The sequence below is a fragment of the Aphidius gifuensis genome, linkage group LG2 (assembly GCF_014905175.1).
Source record: "Aphidius gifuensis isolate YNYX2018 linkage group LG2, ASM1490517v1, whole genome shotgun sequence".
Classification (NCBI taxonomy): domain Eukaryota; kingdom Metazoa; phylum Arthropoda; class Insecta; order Hymenoptera; family Braconidae; genus Aphidius; species Aphidius gifuensis.
Window position 1 is genome coordinate 21,265,320 of NC_057789.1, and position 25,430 is coordinate 21,290,749.

Below are 25,430 nucleotides of genomic sequence, written 5' to 3' on the forward strand. Positions count from 1 at the left end.
AACACTCAAAAAAAAATTTTTTTTTAATTTTCGAATAACAATTTTTTCCGAGTGTTCCATTTTGCCCCAATTTTTTTTTTTTAATTTTCCAAAAATTTTTTAAATCTTTTAATTAATTACAGAGCGAAATATGTGAAAAAATACTGTTGCCATAAATAATTTCATATTTTTCCCTTAAGTGTTCCATTGTGCCCCGCTTTCCCCTATATAAATTAAGAACTTTTGTTTTGATGTTATTTCACTACTTTTGTTGGTTCTTTCTCAATATGTAAAAAACTATTCTGGGTTATAAAAATATCTTGAGTTTTCAACTTTCAAAAGAATAAAAGTATAAAAACAATTCTAAAAAATCAAATACTCGCCAAACCATATGGAATACACAGCCGCTAATACGCATGTGTGTTTATACATCTATATGTGAGTGGTGGATGAATTTAAGCCTGCTCATAATCGTCTCATACTACCAATTTGAACCATTGTTCATTTTGGTGACACTGTGATGTTTTTTATATTTTAGACATTATTACTTGAATTTGTATCTAAATCTTTGCGAGATTATGCTGTTGTATCTAACAAATCAGCTGAAATGGAAAATATTTATTCAATTAGAAAATAAGTTTAATTTCATTATAATTTCATCAAACTTCATATTAAAAAAAAAAATTAAACTTCCAATATAATTTCCAATGAGCAGTTTGACGAGTGAGTTATTTGCTATTAACTCCAACAAATTTATGTGAAATTTTACGTGGTTTAACTAATAGTACATTGTTTAGTAGTTCATCATCACGAGAGCATGAAAATGCATGTGAAGGTGTTTTCTTAATAATATCGTTTCTGTACCAGTTAAATATATATCCGAATGTAACTCTGTACTGATCATTTGAAGATTCTTCAAGTGATTGAAAAGCTTTATCTACTTGGTCTAGTGGAGACAGAGAAATAGCTAATAAGTTTAAATAATATTACTCAGTTTGCATTAACAAACTGGAAAAAATTGGAAAGTGCAGTTACATCAACTCCTGCAAATGCCCGTTTTAATAAAACCTATGACGAAAAATAAAGTCTTAGTCTCAATTATGTTTTATTTTGGAATAAAAAATGATAGTATGCACTTACTAATGATATTGAGGGCATATGAGTCTCAGTAGGGGTTCCTGGACAATGTGAAAAATTCCAAAACGAAGATTATGATCATAACTTGTAATTATTTCTGTTAGATTACTTTGACTATATGAAAAATCTTCCAAGATGTATTCTATCATTTCGTTATATAAATCAACAGCAGTTTCGTTTGTGGAGACATATGCAAATGGCATCAACTGTCAAAAGAAAAAAAAATGAATGACATAAAATATTTCAAAAAAAACGAAAAAAAAAAGAATTAAGACAAAACAAACTGCTTACTCGTCCGGAATATTTTAATAAAAATATTAAAACAGCTTTTGTATCATCAAAGGTGGGTACAATAAAAGAATATGAATTAACATATGAAGCATACTGAGCATTATCTGGTAATGAAGCCACAATACCCGGTTCACCAAAAATTAAGCTCTTCTACGGTCAGATGAAGTAATTGATGCCATTAATATTGTACCACCAGTATAATTTAATAATCCAGCCCACTCACGACGCCGGGTTAATGTTTGTATCTCGTAATATAAATTAGCATTTGGTGGTTTTATTGAGTTTTGCCACGTTTGCATTCTCTTTGAGACTGATTTATAAGTGACGTCGCCATTTATTAACTCAGGAAAACTAAAACATAAGGACTAATTTGAAAAAAAAATCATATTTAAAAAGAAGAAAACAATTTTATGTTTTATGAGTGAATACTGACGTGTTTATAACTTCATCAAAAATAGATTTAGATGTCGCATATGAATGGGTTTTTTTTATGAATTACTTCTTTTTTCATGAATTACTACTAATTAATTTAAGCTGTTCCATCAATCGGCATTTCAAGAATATCAGTGGGTCAAGATGCTCAGCATGACGGACGCACCGGAATTCAGGCCCGTGGCAACTCAGGGAGCCCCTCGTGGCAGCCTTTTGTGGATTATGGCTCTTCTACTATTCGTAGTTCTATCTTGATTGTTTGGCTAAGTGAAAAACTTGCCAAATGTAGATATTAATTGTTTGACTATAACTAAAGATAAGTAAAATATTTAGCGGCAAAAAATAGTTTTTTACGAAAAAAATTCAAGTCCATTGCTTTGAAACCTGGCAAAACGAAAAAAAATATAAAGAGAACCACGAATGGTAAAAAGGCTAGAATCAACAATAAGTCACGCCCTTCACCACAGAAGTGCCACGGGCCTGAATTCCGATACTTCCCATTGTAGTAAGAAAAATTAAAACAATATTACTGTATATATAAATAGAACGATATTCTTTGATAATAGTGTTTAAACAATACTGAATGTTTTACAGTATTTGTAAATAAAAAAAATGTTGTGATTAAGATTTGAGACTTTAATTATGTGCGAGAGCGTACGAAAGTCTAATAACTAATTTTGTCAGGACTCTCACAATTAACCTTAAATTTCCAAATATCCCTAGGGATATAAATACTGGTACCATATAAATGAAAATTTTTTACATAATAACACCTACAGTCTTTCCAGTTTTTACCCACCAAATTAATTGAATCATTAATAGATGTATTATCATTTATTATAATTATAGACCTAAAAACTCTCTATCATACATGGTTTTTCTAAAGTGGTATTTTTTATATTATTATTTTTTCACACTATACAAAAAAAATGATCATACAGTTGCTGAAGCAACTGTGCCTTCCCTGCGGGGGGAATTTTAATTTCTTCTTTAATATATATCGAAATTCGTGACTACAAATTTATTTCATTCTCTATCGTTACAATGATTATTGTTACAACTAAAATTTATTTAATTTTCATTCATTTTGCTTGTTCCTTCTAATGGGTCATCTCCATGTCCAGAATCGCTTTCTTCTAACCTTTTAAACTCTCCGTTTTTATTCATTTTGTTGTACTATGATTTTAGCCTGTCAATGTTAAATATTTATTACAAAATTGTCGAGTTCAATTGTATTTAGTTTATTTACTTTTTTCTCTCGGTTGAATCAAGATTTAACATTTTAGTTGTTGCTGAAGTCGTCGTTATATTTTTATTTTTTTTATATTCATTTATTTTCAATTCCTTTGATGCTATCACATCACCCTTTTTTCCCTAGAAATTTTCTGCCTCTTCATTCCATAAAGTAAGTCCAATCTAAAATATATTTCTTTTGGTAAATTCATTATCTTTGTTTAGTTTAATCAAACTTTTTTTCATTTAAATTTTATTTTACTTCATAATCACTGTCGTCTTCTAATGTTATTGTTCTTTATTTTAATAACCGTCCTGACATTGCATATATAAATTCCACTTTATTTATTGCTATTATGATTGCGATGATATCTAAATAATGTCATTATTATTATTGAATAGTTTTCTTTTTTTTTTTTTTTTTTTTCGCTAAAATTATTTTGCCTGCAAATGATTTAATTGGTAGATGTACAACTTCTTGTATTTTTTTAATCTCGAAATTAATTTTTTAGGGGGGGTGTCTACCATGGTTGGGAAGGGAAAATTTCCTATGTTCCAAGGGAATTCAGGCCCACGGCACCGCGAAACAACCTAACTGAATTCCAATGTTTGTGTTTTTTGTCCGTGAACCCGAAAAATTTTTTCTCGTAATTTCTTTTTGTTTTTTTTTCAAGCGTTTTATGTCGCATCGAATTTATTTCGTATAAAATTTAAGAGATTGTCTGATAGAGCTTATGGAAAAAATTTATAGATAAATTAATAGAAAAAAAAATTTATAGAAAAATATAAGAAAATTGCTTATAAAAAAATCCTATATAAAAAAGAAGAAGGTACTAATAGCTAACTTCATGTGAAGTCACTTTATTCGTGATTCTTTTGGCTGACGCTGTCGACACATTCATTTTCATTGACTCACTTTGGCTTACACACACATACATCCAGCACATATCGATTTATATCGATTCATTATTCAAAAGTCGTGACTCGCGCGTCAATAAAATGTTTTTTTTCTCTTTAAATACACTACTATTTAATTAATACACTACTATTTTGATAATATATCCTATATAGAATATTGAAATTCAAATTTATGTTTAAGTTCCATCTGTTGAGCGTTTCTATGTGTCAGTATAGTTACCGTTGGCTCTACTTGTTGAGTAATTGTGGGCACGCAACTGTCGTTTTTTTTTTGCACTTGTGCATTTTGGTCTTCTTTGTTGATCTTGGCGTCGAAACAGTTGCATTTTTATTATTTATAAAAAATTAGTTTATAAAATTAATTCAGTACAACATTATTACTTATACAAAAATTAAATTATTACAAAAGTTGCGATATTCATAAAATATATTCACAATGTCTGAAATTATATTTACATCCGATGAAGAAATCGAAGCTTTTCAACCTGAGGACAAACAAATGTAAGTCGATTTATTTTTTAATAAAATTATTTAATCAAATTAATTTCGATTGAAAACTTATTTATAATTTATAAGTTATAATTATATTGATATCTATTTTTGATATAATCATGACAGTCAAATCATTTGGTACCGAGACGTAATTATTACGAACTTTCTCCCCACGACTGTTTCCCCATTGACATTGTACCGACGGACTGTCACCCTACCTGACTTAGTATTTACGGACTTTCAGCCGACGACGACTTTTTCCCCACAGACACTATATATTTTTTTTTTTTTTTTTTTTGAGCTGTTTTTTCAAAGCGTATTAAAATTGTTTGTTGCGTTGCGCGGTCATCTTTATTCTGTTAGTATATCGTTTTATGAGGTATAGTGCGGGGTTGTGTACGTGTAAGGCAAAATTTACCAAAGTTAGTTCAGGAGAAGGGGTCACAGCATTAAATGTTTTTGAGAAAGAGTAGGGGAAGGCTCAGAACTAACTTTTGTAAGTCGTATTCTAGTGTATTACTACGCGTTGCTTGCTTCGTTTAGCGTTTGCGTTAAGTTCGATGTAGGCGTGACCATTGTCATTGTCAGACATCTTTTATTGTGATTTCGTGTAATTAATGTAACAATAAAATATATAAATTTATTAATAATAATCAACAACAATTGATAATAATTATCATTTGTGTAATAAGTGTGTACATCTGTGTATACAAGTGTGTACATAATATTGAATGTGAGTATTACTAATATAAATCAAGAGGCACGGCAGTACCTCGAGTCAAGTTTGAAAAAGAAATGTATGTGTGTTGATGAGAATATGTGTGAGATGAGATGAACTACTACTACCGTGCCTTATTATACATCAAATATTTTGTTTCCTTCCGTCGCATACATATCTTCCGGAATACGTTGACTCTCATGTCAACTGTAAGAAAAAAAAAAACAATATAAATATATGAGTAAATATTGTTTATTGATGACATAGTTCAGTAAAAAAAAATCCCAAAATGTACTCATGATTCTTGACAACATGTAAAAAAGATTCAAGAGTTGCTTGTCAATATGGTCCTGAAAAATGTTAGCAAGAAATTCAGAACATCATGACAAATATATATACAAAACATCCACGGAAAATATCTAAGGTATGTATTATTTGTTCATTTATTATTTTACATGTGTCGTTGATTCAAGAAATCAAAATTTTTTAAGATGTCGTTCCCTGTGTCATGATGAATCATTGGGAAAATGTACATCGGTAGATGTTATTGATAGAATTGCATTTGATTGCATTTGATACTCCATGTCATCCAATTGTAACAATAAAATTATTAAATATTAATTTTAACTACAAACTGCTAATTTAATTTAATTATGTTTTCTCCATTAAAGTTATAAATTTTATACTCATTTTTGTGTGTATTTAATTATATAATCAATTAATTTTTTATTCAGGTTCAGAAGAGACTGATTATCACTGATAATATATTAGTTAATTTTTCGTTTTTATTAATTTCAATAATGGAGGAATTAAATCAACATTTGAATTCTGTCAAAATACCTAAGGGTGATGTTAAAATTTACAAGGATGAATGTGTATTTCCATTTGATACACCGGTAAAATAATTGTTTAAAAATAATAAATTTATAAATACTTCTAAACATGAAAAAAAACATTTATAAATTATTTAATTTATTATTCAAGGAATGACCAAATGGATTATTCATCAGTTTGAAAACATTTCTTGGTTTCAGTCGTGACTTTGTTAAAGACTACTACAAAAAAACTGGAAATGCGATTTTTTTAAATATCAAAAGAACCAAACAAATTTGTCTCAATGAATCTTTATTATATTTATTTATCAATCAATAAATAATAATAATTATTGATAAATTAATTTTTTAATATTTTTTAAGGCACAAATTAATCAAAATAATGATGGACTAGCTGAAAAAATAACAAAGCTAGCTATTGGTACACCAGGTGGTTTTATACCAGATGAAAAAAAATATACTTATGATAAAACTTATGAAATAATAATATTACCAAATTTTACAAGTATCAAGTATCCATCAGTTGATTTACCAGAACAGGTATAAATAAATAACGCTAATAATAATATACGAATTGAAATATAAATATAATGTCCGCGCGCTGTCTCTCATGAAAGTGTTTATCTATATATAGTTGAGCGGCACGCAAGTGCGCTGTCTCTCATAGGAGTGTATATCTATATATAGTCGAGCGGCATATAGGACCGTGTTTTTCACTCTATATTTATTAGTATCTTAAAAAGTTATGAAAATGCTAAACCTATAATTTGCTCAAAAATTTCTCATATTCTAAGGATTATTTATTGATAAAAAAAAAAAAAAAAAAAAAATGGGTCAAGTTTGAGAAAAATCGATTTTAATTGTTTATTCAACAATTAATGGTGGAAAAATTGTTTAAACAATTTTTCAAAGATTTTATTGTAAACTATAAGTAAAAGTTATACTTTTTTGTCTCTATGATTTTTTTGATTCAGTCAATAGTTTTTGAGTAAAAAGCATGCAAAAGCCCGTACATTCTTGAAAAATTTTTAAAAATTAAAACTAAGAAAAATCACAAGTCAAAATTTTTGGAAAAAAAAAAAAAAAAAAAAAATACTCATTCAATATTTTTCGCTCCAGATCAATAAAAAAAATATAAATATAAAAGTGAATTCAATTTTTGGACATAAAATTCACGTGGATCTAGCCATATATGTATACTTTTTTCAAGAAAAAGGAAAATTGGGGAATCAAAAATTGACAATAAATAAACTGTAAAAAAAATTTCTTTTGGTTTTGTTTTAATACAAATTATTTTTATTTAGTTTTACTTTAGTCTTAATTTTCTTTTAATATTTAGAAGATTATTTTTTTTTAGTTTTTCAGGACGTTTGTTCACTTATTTATTCTTATTATTATCAAGTAATCTATACTTATTAATAATATTTATTCACTTTATTATTATCATAATAATATATATTATTAATTTAAATCAACTTTGTACTTTTCATCATCACCTTTTGTTAACAATATCACGTTTTTTTTTTTTTTTTATTGATTAAGACTTTTTCATAAATAAAAGACATTTTCCCACTATTATGTCCACCTCAACTACCTCCTCCACCTCGTGTACCTCCTCGTCCTTGTCTTTGTGGTCCTCCATCACCACCACTATTGGTGAGTATGGATTTAAAATATTATTTTCGCCAATATCTGGAACAAATGATTAAAAATTTATAGTTTGATATTGTTATTTATTTTTTTATTCTTGATTAATTCGATAGTTTATTATTGTTATCTATTTTTTTAATTGTTGATTATTGTTGATTAATTGGAAAGTTTATTGTTTTCACTTGTTCATTTTTTTTCTTTATGAATATAGTTAATTCATAAATTTTATAATGGAATTTTTTTATTGTTTTCATATACCTTTATCACTTTCAGAAACTTTGAGATAACTTGCTTTAAAATTCGACCCAATCAATACAAACCATGAGCTATATATACTAGTATTCCTACAAAAGCTAAAATTGTTCGGCAAAATTTAGTAAATTGAAAGAAAGTATTCACAATATTTAGAAAAAAAGGATGTTGAATATTTTGTTGAAACGAATGTCCCAGAAAACTTCGAAAATAATGAAGAAGCATTAGAAAACAATACTAGAACTGAAAAAAATAATATCGAAAATCCAGCTGAAGCTAATGCTCTCACTCAAAGTTCTAAAAGTAGAGAAACTACATTAACTGCCAGTCATGTTTTACAAAGCTCTAGCCAACATGTAGCTGAGCAAAATTCTCAATCTCTTGACAGTGTAGAAACTACATTAACTGTCAGTGATATTTTACATAGTTCTAGTCAACGTGTACCTGAACAAAATTCTCAGTCTTCTACATGTTCTAAAAGTTCTAAAAGTTCTAAAAGTAGAAAAACAACATCATCTGCCAGTGATGGTTCACAGGATTGTAGTCTTGATAAACAAGGTGCTTTTCAGTGTTCTAAAAGTGCTAATATTAATGACAGCAAAACAAAATCTGAACCAAATGAAATAATACACTCTAATCATAGTTTATCAAAATATTTAGAAAATAATAATGATGAACTCGTTCTTTTAGCGAACGCCTATGATTGTGGCTAGAATGATAAAACTGCTATAAAAACTAAAATTAATTCAAATGATGACGAAACTGATAATGAAAGCCTAGGTGGATTTATTTCTGGTAGGAAAATTGGAAAAGTTATCAACTAGTATGCAAATAAAGATTTTAAGCAAGATCTAAATGCAGAAGATAAAAATGAAACAGATAATTCGAAGAAACGAGCTATGCTCACTCAAATAGATCATTCAGAATTGAACTACGAACAATATACTATATATCCTTTGAACGATGAACGAATGAATCAAACAGCTACAGACATTTATCAAATGTTAAAAATTCAAGAAGATTCATTGGATTTACGAGTAAAAACTTTAGATTTGGAGTGCTTTCCAAACCTATATCCTTGAGGGATAAATGGACAGTGCCAAGACCGAGCTAAGCAGAATCGGGATCATGATTTTATAAAGCAATAACTCTATTCCCTTAAGCCACGATTCAGACTAGACCAGCAATAAATATTTTATTTCTTACAAAATGATAGTTTTCGAAAATTGAAGTCAGGAAGTTTTCACATGTTAAATGTTACAAATCCACGTGACAGTTATACTGTAAAGAATTATTTAAACAAACTAAGTGAGGCTCAGTTAGAAAGTGAGTTAAGCTTTATATTTGAGCGTCTTCCAAACACAGAACAATTTTGGAAAAGGCAAGAAATAATCTTAGGTGTATGATAAGAGAATATGGTTCTGCTACATGGTTTCTTACTCTAAGTCCAGCAGAGTATTTATGTGATGATTTGATTCAATATGTTCGTGAAATTAATGCTCCATTCTTAGACAAGATGTTACCGGGTCAAGTAATTGCTGCAGATCCTGTGTCAGTTTCTCGCTACATGAATCAAAAATTTTATGCTATGTTAGATTTCCTCAACTCAGAAAGCAATCCACTTGGAAAAAATACTCATTATTTTTGGCGACGGGAATATCAAGGCCATGGTATTCAACATTTCCATATATTATTATGGGTTGATAATGTACCTATGATAGGTGCAAACGAAATTGAAGAAATAGTTGAGTTTATCCAAAAGTATGTGACTTGCAAAATGCCAAATAAAAATTTGTTACCATTATTCCATTGTAGGGTAACGACTTATCAAAATCATCATCATAATGGTTATTGTACGAGGTCATCAAAAAATACGGAAAAATACGAAATTATCGGAAATAAACCTGAGGATCAACTAGAAGATCCAATAATTAATGATATTACGGAAAAAGCTGCTGGTGAAGCGATGAAAGATTTTAAAGATATTGGCAATGCAGATGCAGAAGAAGATTTAGATGAATTGATCAGCGAGTTAATTGAAATCATTCAACATGTGGTTAAGGCTTTCCACCTAACCTCCAGATTTTTTTTCCCAACTTAATTATTTATTTATTTAATTTATTGTGTATTTTTTATATGTGTCAACTCTCCACAATTTTACTATCGTTTAATTCAAATGTATTAAATTCAGGTCAATAGTAAAGTGCTTTTGCCATGTGGCTGGTTAGACTTTTATCCATACACAGCTCAAGCATCTATTTATTTAACATGACAAGAATTAAAATTTTAGTATTTATTTGATGAGATGTAATTATTATTATGATTATTATGTAAATTTAATGATTAATATTATTGTTAATAATAAGATTTTTGACGTCTGAGTAAACTAACCTTATTTTAGTATACTCATGCATTCTATTTTTTTATTGATTTCCAACTCAAGTATAATTCTAATCAGTGATTAATTAATTATTATTTTTAATAATACAGTATATTTTTTTTTTTTTAGTGATTTAGTTGGCTACGTCGAGTGTATTGAGGGCTTGAAAACATCAAAAACCGCTCAAGGAGATGTGCTAAATTTCGTACTTCACAATGGATCCAAGTCTAGGATGAGGGTGTAAGTATGGGGCACTGCTCTCCCAACTCATTACAAAGAAAATAATAAATTAAACTCAGTAAGTTTCTTTTTTTTTTTAATCATTGAGTATTCATATGTACAGCATATATAAGCTATCATGAATGTTATATTTGATATTTAACTTGATTTATTTTGGAGTTTAAATTCTTTTCGTAGGGTAGTGAAAAAGAAAAAGCATGTCGGCCATGTAACGTTAGGAGCGAACGGACGGTCGGATCGAGTGAGCGCTCCGAGCGAGCAAATGAGTCTTCGCTCCTATAATTCGTGAGAGTGAGTAAGTGAGTGGCTACGAGTAAGAAAGTAGATATGATTAGAATGAATGCTGTGTGTGTGCGTTGCCAGTGGTGTAGCTGATCGGTTTGCAGCGTTTATGGAAATAATAAATTAAATAATTACAATTAAATATACTTAATTAAAAATTATTATTACTATGATCAATATCATTGATATTATTATTATGGATATGATTAATACCATTGATATTATTCTTTACAGTATTACTGGCATTATTGTTATTTATGATGATATTATTGATATAAATAACCATAGTATAAATAGTAATAATAGGAATAATAATATTAATATAGAAATATTGATAGTTTTTAATATTCATATTCCAAATATTATTATTATTAATATTATTATTGATATAATTAATACTATTGATATCATTACTAATATTATATTGATATGATTATTATCCATAATATTATCAGAATTATTGTTATTGATAATAATATCATTAATATATAACTATTACAGTATGAATAGAAATAACAACAATATTTTAATGATATCGATAATGATAATATCAGTGATATTCATAATGTTAATAATATCATTGATATTAATGATAAGAATATTAGTAATATCGATATAATAAAAATATATAATAAAATATAATATAAATAAATATAAATAAAATATAAATAAAATATCATAATAAAAAAAATCATAATAATATTGACAATAATATTAATATATAAATATTAATAATTAATAGTATTTATATTTTAAATATTATTATTGAAAATTTTATTGATAATATAATTAATACTATTGAAATTATTGTTATTTATAATAATATTATCAATATATATTTATCTAATCATAGTTTGAATAATAATAACAATGATAATTTCAATCATATTATCGATATCACTCATATTAGTGGTATTAATTATATAATGGAAAAAATATTATCAACTAATAATAATATCAGTAATATTAATATTATTGATATCGATATAATATTTATAATGATATAAATATCATATCGATATCATTATTTATATTAACATTATTAATATTATTAATATCATCAATAATAATATTCTTTCCATCATTAATTAATTGATTGTGAATACTATTGCAATTGTTACAAATAACTTGAAAAACTGCGAAAGAAGTTTCACTTCCTTCGGGCGTACTACTAACACACACAATTTTTTTTTTCTATTTATATATTGACACATTTAATTGCTCTTATCAGGTCGTAGAAATTACTGGTGGTTTATTAAAGACCACCAACACCCATATCAGACAACCTAATGATAAAACATCGATTTTAGACTTCAATGTACAAGCACATAGTACTTTTACCATTCATGAACAATATGACACTTCTAATTCTCGAGTTGTTGATGAATCGTATCAATCGATTTAATTGGATGATGTGATGCTACAAAATGGCAATATTGGTATGTTTGAAATTAATTTTTTTTGTCTATGATTTTTAATAATTTTTTTAACTTTGTCACTTAATCTAATAATAATTTTTTGATTGTATAAAAGATAAATATTTTATAAAAAACGAATTTGTAACTGCTAAAACACCATCAACTACGTTTGGCCAGGGAGTTGTTGTGAATGCCTATTACAGGCTAACTGTACATATCATCAAGTATGAACCCAACATTTTGTTATCTAAAGGTGTTCACATTAATTGTCGAGGTGTTATGAATAAACAAGGTACCCAGGTAGGAGTTCTCGAGCTTGAACAACTGTGCCAGGCTTGTGCGAGGGTCGTGTATCAAGCCTTGGGAGCACAGGCTTGGCACAAGCTTGTGGCCATTGATTTCCCCGGCCTCACACGAGCCTTGTTAACACAGGCTTGACACAAGACTGTCCCCGTTGTTTTCAACCGGCCTCACACAGGCCTCAATAGTCCAAGCCGGTGTCAAGCCTGTTTTTTCTGTTTTCCCCGGCCTCACACGAGTCTCGTTAACACAGGCTTGACACAAGACTGTCTCTGTTGTTCTTCCTCGTCTCAAACAAGCCTCAATAGTCCAAGCTGGTGTCAAGCCTGTTTTTTTTTGTTTTCCCCGGCTTCACACGAGCCTTGTGTCAAGCCCGTTTTACCAATCCTCACACGGGACTTGACTTGTGCATAGATTCGATTAAAAAAAAAAAATTAATTAATTAGATCTATAAATTGTAAATAGACATTTTAAATAAAAATAATTAGGTTTTGACTATCGTGCCAGGCTTTTACAAGGACTGTGTATTGACTCTCGAATAAATTCATTCATATAAAAAATTTTGACTGACTCTTCCATGAATCCCCCGTGGTCGACTTGATAGAGCATTGGAGTCCCTTGTGAGAGACCTAGGATCGATATTTTTTTATAATTTTTTTTGCAAGCCGGTGTCAAGCCTGGGAACACAAGACTGTGTCAAGCCTGGAGACACAAGACTGTGTCGAGCCTGGAAACACAAGCCTATGTCAAGCCCGATACACTAGTCCGACACCAGCAAATACATCGTGAACATTCCAGACTTGACACAGGCTTGTGTCTCAGGCCCGACACAGGCCCGAAAGCCGGGTAATCAGGCTTGTCCCAGGCTTGTGCCCGTCGTCACTTCCTACCTGGGTAATACAAAAATTATTCATTTTTAATTAATATTTAGTAAATATATAGTCATATCATACCTGGTTTTTTTCTTTTTTGGTGCAGTTGGTGGTTACTTAAAAGTAATGAATATGGAGCATGTGAATATTACCGACCAGACAAAAATGAGCCCAATGGAGTTGAGGAAATCAATCCATTTGGTTTTATTAGTACGTACGAAACGTAAAGACATTAACGATTATCTAGAAAGTCTTAAAAAAATTAAGTTGGTTGGCCAGTCAACTGATAATGACACAGTACCACCAACACCACAGCTTCTTGCTAAATTAAAGCAAGATGATAAAATTAAAATCAAATTAATAAAACCATCATCTCGAACCATTCGTTCAGGAACACCAGCTGTTGACAAAGTAGTAACACCAGCTGATGACCAAATAGTAACACCAGCTGATGAAAAAGAAGAAACACCAGCACCAAAGTTAATTCGTAAATTCAAGTAGGGAATATGAAGATAAAAATCCAAAAATCAAAGGAAAGAGACTCGAACAGTTACGGCAACGCACGGTGTAAGCCGAGCGTTGTTATGACGACATGAGAACTTCTCTAATGTGCGCTGATTGGTCAGTGAATAACAAGGATGCGCAGTGGTTACTGGTCATCTCTGTGACGACACACATTAGAGGAGCTCGCGTGAACAATTAGTATGTGTAATTGATAATTAATAAAAGAACCAAACTTGTGGTAACTGGATTGTGTCGTGTTTCCTATTGTATGGAGTGGGACGCTACACTTTCCTATGGATTCCTGGGTGAGCTACCTACTGGCGGCCAGCTTCAGCGTCATAAAGAAATTATGTGGTAAGCTACATTCTGTGGTAAGCTAAATTGTGGTAAGCTAATTCTTTAGCCACATCTTTTTTTAGACTCTCCTTGGCCTCAGACATATTCGTTTGACACCTAATTTATATATAATCTTTCTTTCAATTCAAAACGTGTAGCTGTGATTATTTAATCGAAAAAAAAACCGAAAACAAAAAAAAAATATAAATTTGTCGTTCTAACTATTTTCTACAAATTGTGGTAAGCTAATTCTTTAGCTACATCTTTTTTTAGACTCTCCTTGGCCTCAGACATATTCGTTTGACACCTAATTTATATATAATCTTTCTTTCAATTCAAAACGTGTAGCTGTGATTATTTAATCGAAAAAAAAACCAAAAACAAAAAAAAAATATGAATTTGCGGTTCTAACTATTTTCTTACCTTTTATGATAGTTTGAAATATCTTTTAAAAACGTTTTAAAATTTTTCAATCAATAGAAGAATATGTCAATTTAAGCTCTCAGTTTCAGTCTATTGAAATCAAATGTTTAGAATTCGTTTGATCTTATTATGTTTTTCAATTAATTAAAAATCACACGTTTGTGTCGTTCGGCACATTTTGACCACATAGGTCTAAAAAGTTAGTACAACCACTTGTTACTATAATAGAAATTTTGTACAAATTATGTGCGGAATGATTAATTTTTTTCAAATTAATAGTTATGCTACCTTAAAGCCAAGATAGCACAACTCTTTTGTTTATTAACATAGAGGAAGGCTGTTAGGGCCATAGTTTTGTGCAAATCATGTGCAATTGAGTGTGTAAATTATAACTCATAATTGATAATACCTAAGCCAGCACAATTTTTTGTTTATTGAGGGCTGTTAGAGCGATAATTTTGTGCGAATTATGTGCAATTTAGTGTGCGAATTTCAACTCAATCGGATAATAATCATTCCCTGAATTAATTATTTTTTTTTTTATCTTGGCTTTAAGGTAGCACAACCAGTAGAAAAAAAAATAAATAATTAATTTGTGAAATAATTATTATCCGATTGAGTTTAAATGTACACACTAAATTGCACAAAATTTGCACAAAAACATACATAGAAATAACCACTAAATTACATTGTACAATAATTATTGTTGACACTGCAATACCTTGACTCCTTACCCACAATAAGTATTAATATTTTTGTATTATTACTTAATTATTTACTTACCACATTGAAGTTAATCCAAATCTAACTATCAAAACATTACACAGTGCAATGACAAATATACAGTACTTGCAAAATTAATACAATGTAACACAAGAAACACTTTAATAACACTGTCACTTATTTTTTTTATATTCATTAATAGTTATTAACAATAATTATCAATTATTTAACAACGCAGTTTTCAAATTTTCAACACAATGGACAACGGCTGTCTAAGCTGACTGATGGGCTGCGTAGGCGGCAAAATCCCCACCTACGGGATTCCATAAGTGTTTACACCAAAAAAAAGTAAATTTCGCTTGTCAAATTTTTTTTTAAATATAAAATGACCCGTAGTGATTGCTCACTTATCTGGCAAATTTTATTCTAAAATATTTTAAATGTTACTCAATAAAATTTTTAATTTATTTTAATATTTTTGAAGTGAAACTTCTTTAGAATGGGTAGTTATAATAAAAAACAAAAGGTGGGAGCAACAAAAGTAACGCAATGAAGGTAGTCAATTATAATTAATTTATAATTATATATTCATCTTTTGTTTTTTCCTATTTACTGTTTCTTTCCTTGCCTACGATAGATTAAATTATCTTATTGAACATCAGACAAATATACAGGGAAGCGATACTTTTCTTTTACTGTAAATTATTTTAATTAAAACATTATAGATTCGGTTCAAAATAATTATTAATGACAATTGATGAAAGATAAATTGAAACCATCAAAAAAAAATTAATCAATACTGGACAATTTCTATCACCAATATCATTAGCAATGCCAGAAAAACTGAATTCTTTACATCGAAAATATCGTGCGGCATTAGAAAAATACATCAGCTGGTTATTGTCAATCAGATCCATATTGATTGGCAAGATTATGTGAATTGATTGAGAAACTTATGGGTTCATTCCGTGATCGAAGTTTACCACTTCTTGAGCTACAAGAAGTTATATCAACAATACCTAGTAGTATACCAATATCAGTTGTTAATTCTACTTTTTAATATTGGGATTTTTAATATACAAATTGACCCGGTAAATTTAACCGAAGAAAAATATGGTTTGAACACAGAAAAAAAGTGAATTTTACGTAAAATAGATGTTCATTTTTCGTATTAATAAAATTAACTACTTATAAATAGTAAATTATGCTCTAAAAATATAGAATTTAATGTTTTATTCTAATACATCATTTAATTTACAGTGTTTAATTGTAAATCTTAGATCGACGCAATGGCGCAAAACTAAGGTATTTTTCATTCCTAAACCTGGCACGGCTGACATAGACCAACCAGGGGCTTATAGACCAATTAGTCTCACCTCTTACATGCTCAAGGCGCTGAAGCGGCTTGTGGACAGATATGTAAGGATGCGATTCGGGTTAGTGGTTTGCTGAATGGGTTGCAATTCGCTTATCAGTCAGGAAAGTCAGTAGATGCGGCACTCCATAGGTTTGTTAGCAAGTTAGAGGGTGCCAAAGACAGACGGTGGATATTTTCATTTTGAAATCAAATTTGGAGGTGGGTATTTTCATGGACATAGAGGGGTCTTTCAACAAGACCCCACTAGAGGCATAGATGAGGCAGCAAAAAGATTTGGGGTTGATCCAACTTTAAGAAGATGAATCAGGAACATGCTTTATGACCAATGGATTTGTGCAGAAAGAGGAGGGGTAGGAGGATGCCCACAGGGTGAGTGCTATTCTCGCTGCCATGGTGTCGGTGGTACATGATCTCTTAGTAGCTCTGAACTCCAGGGTTTTCACGCTCACGGCGATGCAGACCATATAGCTATCGTAATGCAGCCAGGAGGCAAAGATGCGAATACCGCCTGTAGCAGATCTTGAATTGCACTAAGTATAGTGAAAAGATGGTGTGAAGTCTACTTGTCAATCTGGACAAAACGGAGCTGGTAGTGTTCACGGGTAAAAGAAAACAAGAAGGGTGAAAAAATTCAAAATTCTATGGCAATGTACCCTCAAACTCGGTCAAACATCTGGGTGTTATACTAGATAAATGACTGAATTGGGGATTGCAAATAGAAAGAGTTCAAAACAGGGCTGGTATGATGCTATATACGCTCAGAAGGATCTGCGATAGAAACTAGGGTATTAACCCAAGCATCATGGCCTGGATGTACAAAGCAGTGTTGAAGAATAAGTATTAATATTACCATTTTTGTTTTCATTATTTTGATCAACATTTAATTTGTTGGGATCATTATCCACTTTAGATTCATCAGAGGTTTGTGATAATAAAGACAATTTTTCCGTCATTTCACAAAGTTTCGGGTTCCTATTTAACGATTCCAAAAAGAGATTAATATACTTTTTTTTATTGTTATATTTTTATATATGTGGTGTTCTTAGCCAAACCACGAGGTTTGCGGCCTGACCCCTTGCGATTTCGCTCATTTTTTGATATGTTGTAGATTTTGGCCTAAAAAAGAACCGTATTTTTTTTTTTTTTTTTTTTTCGTTCAATTTTTGAGGGCACCACCGTCGAATTTCATGATATCTCAAACAGCGACACTTTTTTTTTGATGAATTTTTTATCACAGAGTGATAAACAAGTATTTTGAGCCTTTCACGAGAGTGGGCATTCAATGGGAAGTATTTTTTTTCGATTTTTGAAATTTTGATTTTCGAAAAAAAAAAAAAAATTTTTTTATCTTTTTTTCAGAATAAAAAAAAAAAGAAAACAAAATTTACTCTCATGAAATTTTCAATTTCTTTTTAGTTTTCCAGAAAAACCATATAAAAGATCAAAAGTTGAAAAAAAATCATAAAAACTTATTTATGTTACAAGGGCAGTGGGAATAATGTGTGAATTTCCAAAGCGTAAGAGGGGTAGTGCGCTTTTTAGAAATTCACACATTATTACCACTGTCCCTAGTAACATAAAATATGGTTCGTTACATGTGCCCAATCAGAGAGCCCGCTCACAACTCATTTGGAGGGGAAACACTCGCCAAGGCTCGTGCTTGCCCCTCCAAATTCGTTGAGAGCACACTCTCTAAGTGGGCACTTGTAACGAAATATACTATTAAAGTCACCTTTAACTACAAACAATTAATTTTAACACAAAAAACATATACTTGAAGAATTTTTAGAAAATATTTATTTTAATCATTTTCTTTAGGAAGAATATTACATAATTTACTTAATGAAGAAGACGAATATTCCTTTGCAGTTACTTTACCATCCGGATTTGGAACTATACAATGGACTTGTTGCAAATTTTTCATTTTTCCGACTCTTTCAAAAGTTTTTTCATAAGATTGTATTCGATTTTTATAAAAATTCTACTGTTGAAAACTTTACGGTAATATTCGGAAGAATTCCAGCAGATTTGCCTATTCATAAAGCTCTTCAGCCGTTGTTATTCGGTGGTCAGATTGTCGTTGTAAGCTGGCTCTTGCTGCTTCTCGTTTCAACGTACCACCAATACCATCACATGGGCTTTTGCCATGCGCAGTAGCAAAGAAATGCCACTCAGCTGTTATATTATATTTTTTTTCGTGATGACACAGGTTAGCAACATTTTTATAATTTTTAAATTACTGTGGTGCTCCAGCAGAAAAATAATATATTTTCTTAATACTGGTACTAATTGATTTGATATAATCAATTACAATTTAATTACAAATATCAACAGCGATGGCATCATGTATTATCAGAAATGACTACTAAGCTTTTTTGAAAATCTTTGAAATATATAACTACTGTGTAAAGTGTTGCCTGTGCATTATTCCAATGATACCCAGGAGCAGCATCTTGTATAATAAACGAATAGTTTTCCGCGAAATCGATTATTACAAGAGCTTCTTCTTCCGTTAATGATTCTTTTAAATTTTTCATAAAATTTCTTTGATTTTTTGCTATAAATGAATGTCTCAATAGATCCTGTGTTTTCTCACAAAACTCTTGAACAAAATCTGAAGAATGTTCAACGATAGTCTTAAGGGATGCACGTGGCTTTGTGATCCATTGTTTAAATTTTATTTCACTAATTTCATTATCCCAAAATACTTGATTCGAAAATTCTTTTAATAAATTTGTTTTGGGACAATTGGAACATTTTGCTAAGTGGCAATTTTCAGTGGCGAACGACGACTGCATCGATACAGTCTTGATATGTAGCAATGAGCATATCAGTGTTTTCTGTCAAGTTCTGAAGTTTGCAACCTGAAAAATTATGTTTAAACTAAATAAGTCTATCCAAATCACAAAAGTTAAATGCATGCACTGCTAGTCAATGGTCGTGTATTTAGTACGATATTTTTTATTTCTGCCGTACAAAAAATATCTACAACTAGATATTAAACAGAATCAAATTCTCAATTTTTTTACTGTAATTAAGTTTGACATTGTTTAAATAGGCTATTTAAGAAATGATATACTTTACTTATATTGTGTATTTCTTGAAAAGATAGATTTATATATTTTATGAAATGAATAAGTCCATTATTATAGGAACAACGCAAACATAAAATAACGTGACAAATTAATCAATCAATTGAAATTTTTACGTGCATGAGTACGATATGTAAAGAATAAATGATTTTTAATTATTTACCTGCTATCATGAGTTTCATGTTTTGATGTACTGAACGAACACATACAGTATGGGTTCCAGTTGGTCCAGCTAATATACAATGCTTAGGTCTCATGACTGCAAAGGTTGAAAGGCCTATCCTAATACTCGGGTATTCTAGTTGAAAACTTTTATACAGCTCTTTCAAATTTGACAAAACCAATTTTTTTTGAATATGAACTCTTTTTCCGAGCTCATTTGGAATTGACAAAAAATTTTTTTTCCCCGGCATTGTGGATTTATTTCTGTCATCATTGTAAAAATCGTTAATGATTTGTATTGTCTCATCATCTATTCTTCTCCCTAGAAAAAAAATGAAATTATATTTATATTATCTGTAACATGACTTTGCTATAAGAATCATAATAAATAAATTTGTATTAGAGAAGGGATAGAGCAATTGTAAATAAGAAAAAAATGAATGGATAATCGAGAATCAAATATTATTTTGTACATAAATAAATAACAAAAATACATGCCTTGTTTGAGGCTAGGAGTAGATAATATTCCATAGAGTTGGACAAATTTTTTTCAGGTTCTAGCCATGTAATTAGTAGTTTCCATTTTTTCAACAATTTTTTCAGCACTCTAGTCTTGAGGGAGAAGTGATAATATCTGAAATTTCTGTTTCCTGTCAGTGTCAGCTGAATGGAATTTAAGCTTCAATTTGTCAATTAATTCTCGGAAATACCGAGCATTTTCCTTCTCATCAGGGTCAAAGGAAGTCTGAAGATGACCAGCTCCAACTGACTGAATTATATTTGAATATACTTGATGGACTTTCTCCTGAACATACGAATCGTATTCAACTCGTTTCTTGGCAATAGGAGAACAGTCCAACATTTCTAAGGCTTGATTTATTACGGGCAATTTTGTGCCCAAGCTTACGCAAAACTGACTACTTGACTGTTTCGATATACTCTCCGATGTACTACTAGTACCGGATAACACAAATTCTTGTCTCGATGTTTGTGGTTCTGTAATTTATAAAATTGTATTAATTCTTCAATAACAGTAAGTTTTCATCAAATTTTCGTGAAACTTTACTTAATTTTTTGTCAACTTACGCTGGCTATCATTGGCATTGGGTTCAATGTTTTCACCTTTATCTAAATCCATTGGAACATTATAAACTGTTTCAGAACTCGAATCACTGTCATTTAATGCCATTTGACTGTCTACTGATATCTTTAAACTCGTAATATTTTCATCAATTTGATCAACATATAATCGTGGAATAAATGTTTGAACGATATGATCATTTAATTCTTTTCTACATTGTGTACAAACACGAAAGCGTTCATCAATGTTGTACTTTATTCTTACAGACTCTGGCACTTGACGTAAATCATTTATCTTTCTGTGTTTTTCCAGTTTAAACGGATTAAAACAACGACGAAATTGTGTGTTATTCATGTTTTCAGATAATTTACAAACTTAGTAACTACAAAAATTCAAATCAAACCACCAAATTTACATCAAAGATGAAATAAAAAACTGAATAAAAGAATTTTGAATTTTTAAAATTGAAAAACTAACAACAATTATAACATAAAGTAGGCTTAAATTAAATAATATATAAAATATGTCAGTTTTATAACCTTCAAGCTACTGTTAAAATGACAGCTCAAAACGAACTAACAAAAAAACAGAGAAGAACGAGAATGATTGGGCTATGTGTCAGATGGGTATATTACACATGTGTCAGACAAGCTTTATTACATACGTTGAGTATAAAATGTTAACAAAAAAGTTACTGAATTATCTAGCGATAGTAACCAAGGTAAATAATTTAGATTATACTATTAATAATAATGAGAATGACAATAATAATAATATTAATAATATTTTGAATACAGAATCAAATGACATCAAAATAAGACGTTATGATGATAATGATGATATCATAGATTTAAAAACATCTGGATCACAATGAATCAAGAATCATTATTATTATCATCATCACCATCAATAAATCAAAAAGTGAGTTGCCTCGAACATCAATTATTACCAAATAAAATAAATAAATTATGTCCAGCATTGAAAAACTGTGGAATATGCTATATTGACAATAATTGTCCATATTTCACCATGATGTATGGCATAGTATGATAACTAATAATGAAACCAACAGTGAAAATAATAATAAAAATATTGGTATTTATTTATCATTCTATGTAGTCGATGATAAAATAAATTGGATTGAAAATTCATCAATGGTTTATAAAATAAATGTATATAAAGTAACAATATTCTTCGTTGATGAATCAATGATAAATGAACTAATTAAGAAACCATCACGTATATATTCACGTTCAAGGAGAGCTATGAAAAAAATAGATAGAGAAAATATAAGTAAGCAATTAGATGAAGATAATAATTCAAAATTATTATCATTATATTGTCCATATTATTGTTCAAATTTTTCATATAAGAATTGAATGGAATATGCACGCCATTTTGTTATGATGCATCATTATCCAATTATATATTATGATCAACCAATTCGAGATTTTACGATTCTCACACAATTCCGACACACGACTGTGAGAATTGTAAATCTGACACAAATCCGACAGACGTACGACAGTATATTTTTATTTTGTATTTTTCGATATAAAAAGTTATTTTATTAATAAAAATTTAATAAAAATAATAATTAGTTCAATAATAATATTATAACTTTATTATTGAACAAAAATTTTTATTAATAAAATGATTTTTTATATTAAAAAATACAAAATAAAAATATACTGTCGTACGTCTGTCGGATTTGTGTCGGAATTGTGTGAGAATTGCAAATTCTCACAGACGTTTCCCACTATTTTTTTTGTCGAAATTGTTTAGAAAAAAAAAATTTAATATGACTAAAATTATTTAAATATTATAACTTTATCATTGAACAAAAATTTTTATTGATAAAATGATTTTTTATATTGAAAAATACAAAATAAAAATATACTGTCGTACGTTTGTCGGAATTGTGTCGGATTTACAATTCTCATAGTTGTGTGTCGGAATCGTGTCGGAATTGTGTGAGAATTGTAAAATCTCACAGTCGTGTACAGAATACAGATGATTCTGACAGCATAACTTCACTTTAAATACACGAACAGAATTGAGTTTTTTCAATAAAATAACTATTGAAAAAAAATTCTAATGTGTTTTAAATTATAAGAATATTATTTAGAAATTTTAAGACATAATATTTTATTTTTTCAATGCTTCTTACTATTCATTTTCGTGACTCAGAAATCCGTACAGTCGTGTGTCGGTTTTGTGTCGGTTTTGTATGGGATCAGTGCACAAAACCGACCGTCGGTATTTTCGCTAGCGTACTCAGATTTCTCAGTGGTGCAGTTAGTGTGATGTCACAAAAAAAATTGTTTGTTTACAACCTCGAAGAATAGCAGCAACATCACAAAGCAAATATGATACAATAATAATCGATGAGGCACATAAACAATCAATTAAAATTAATATTTTAATTGGATAATTAGAAAGTATATTAAAAAATAATGGAAATTTGAGAATCCTTATTATGAGTGCAACGTTAAATAAAAATATATTTAATTAATTTTTTAATTATCCACCAGTAATGGCAGCATCTGGCAAAATGTTTAAAGTAAATGTTCATTACACAGAATCAATTGATTGTGAAAAAATAATTACTAATAATAGTAATAATAATATTCTTGTATTTTTGCATGGTAAAGAAGAAATTAATACAGTTGAAAATTTAATTGAAAATTCAATGAAAAGAAAAGATACAATAATTATGGAATTACATAGTTCTTTATCTAATAATGGACAAAACAAAATTTATCAAAATGAAAAAGAAAGAAAAATAATTCTATCATTAAATATTGCAGAAACATCAATAACAATTGATCATGTTAGTTTTGTGATAGACAGTGGTTTACTTGAAGAACCATACTACGATTATAAAAATGAAACAAACTTATTAAAAATGGAGCTGATATTCAAAGCATGTTCGAATTAAAGATAGGGACGTGCAGGACGCACATGTGAAGGTGTCTGTTTTCGTATTTATTCGAAAGAAATTTATGATAAAATGGATGAAAATACAACGTGTGCTTGTTGATCATGAAAATTTCGAAAATTTAGTGTTAAAAATAACGAATTTATCTAATGATATATTTGCATTTCCACTAATTAATCCAATAAATACAGAAAAATTACAGGGAACGTTGGAAACATTATTATATTATGGAGCTATAAATGAGAAAAGAAAAATAACTTATCTTAGAAATCCATGTTAAAAATTCTATTGACCTTAAATATTGCAAAAATATTAATGAAATTATTCGATTATAATTGCCATGATAAAATAACTAGAATTATTTCAATGCTTACAGCAAACATCTGTGTTTCATCATTTTCATACAAACAATTATCATTAAATATAGATGATGATTTATGAAAATCATTATCAATTTTGAATACATATGGGGCATTCCAAGTCAAATCACCGAGTCATCGGCCTGACCCCTACCGATTCACTTGGAAATTTTTTTCTAGGTGTATTTTGGACCAAAAAACGACCTTATTTTTTTTCAATTTTTTTCCACCATTTTTACACCATAAAATAATTTTTTTTTTCCTACTATCGAGTATTTCTCAAATTAGACCAGGTTTAAAATTCTGAAATTTTTCACATATCATCTCGAGGTAAAAACAAGTCACCCATAAAAATTTGGGAATGGGCCGAGAATAATTACTAATTTTTTTATAACTGATTAAAAAAAAATTTTTTTACGAATTTTAAAAATAGAAAAATTTAATAATGGTTTCTTGTAGAGAAATCAAAAATAAAAATAAATGATATCTTGATGAATTTTGTTTTTCCCTATATTTAAGGATGGAAAGATAGAAAAACTGCGATGCTTAAAATTCAATTTTTGAAGCTTTTACCCTCGAAATATGGAAAGAACCAAAATTTGCCCAGATATCATTTATTTTTATTTTTGATTTCTCTACAAGAAACCATTATTAGATTATTCTAAAATTAGATTATTTTAAAATTCGTAAAAAAATTTTTTTTTAATCAGTTATAAAAAAATTAGTAATTATTCTCGGCCCATTCCCAAATTTTTATGGGTGACTTGTTTTTACCTCGAGATGATATGTGAAAAATTTCAGAATTTTAAACCTGGTCTAATTTGAGAAATACTCGGTAGTAGGAAAAAAAAAATTATTTTATGGTGTAAAAATGGTGGAAAAAAATTGAAAAAAAATAAGGTCGTTTTTTGGTCCAAAATACACCTAGAAAAAAATTTCCAAGTGAATCGGTAGGGGTCAGGCCGATGACTCGGTGATTTGACCTGGAATGCCCCATATACAAA

At 29.3% G+C, this 25,430-nt stretch overlaps 1 protein-coding gene and 3 long non-coding RNA genes across 4 annotated transcripts; 2 read left to right on the forward strand and 2 right to left on the reverse strand.

Moving 5' to 3' along the window:
- Window positions 1–72: 72 nt before the first annotated feature.
- Window positions 73–4,543, reverse strand: LOC122849499. The gene is made up of 4 exons (XR_006373572.1): window positions 4,211–4,543; window positions 1,408–1,758; window positions 1,120–1,322; window positions 73–1,047 (listed from the first exon to the last, which is right to left on the reverse strand). It is a non-coding gene; the product is annotated as an uncharacterized LOC122849499 (long non-coding RNA).
- An 880-nt stretch (window positions 4,544–5,423) lies between these two features.
- On the forward strand, window positions 5,424–6,687 carry LOC122849496. Its single transcript, XR_006373569.1, has 3 exons — window positions 5,424–5,624; window positions 5,935–6,096; window positions 6,185–6,687. It is a non-coding gene; the product is annotated as an uncharacterized LOC122849496 (long non-coding RNA).
- A 3,757-nt stretch (window positions 6,688–10,444) lies between these two features.
- On the forward strand, window positions 10,445–18,133 carry LOC122849497. Its single transcript, XR_006373570.1, has 6 exons — window positions 10,445–10,555; window positions 10,733–10,850; window positions 12,069–12,276; window positions 13,534–14,285; window positions 16,674–17,160; window positions 17,226–18,133. It is a non-coding gene; the product is annotated as an uncharacterized LOC122849497 (long non-coding RNA).
- A 2,519-nt stretch (window positions 18,134–20,652) lies between these two features.
- On the reverse strand, window positions 20,653–21,480 carry LOC122849495. Its single transcript, XM_044148208.1, has 2 exons — window positions 21,132–21,480; window positions 20,653–21,041 (listed from the first exon to the last, which is right to left on the reverse strand). The coding sequence occupies exons 1-2, from the start codon at window positions 21,478–21,480 to the stop codon at window positions 20,653–20,655; spliced, it is 738 nt and encodes a 245-aa protein (XP_044004143.1).
- Between the last annotated feature and the right edge of the window lie 3,950 nt (window positions 21,481–25,430).

Bases quoted from the DNA above. Each gene is read 5' to 3' on its own strand.
- LOC122849495 (XM_044148208.1), bottom strand. From the start codon at position 21,480: ATGAATAACACACAATTTCGTCGTTGTTTTAATCCGTTTAAACTGGAA. The intron at 21,042-21,131 runs GTAAGTTGACAA...TATAAATTACAG, and splicing joins CAATGCCAATGATAGCCAGC to AACCACAAACATCGAGACAA.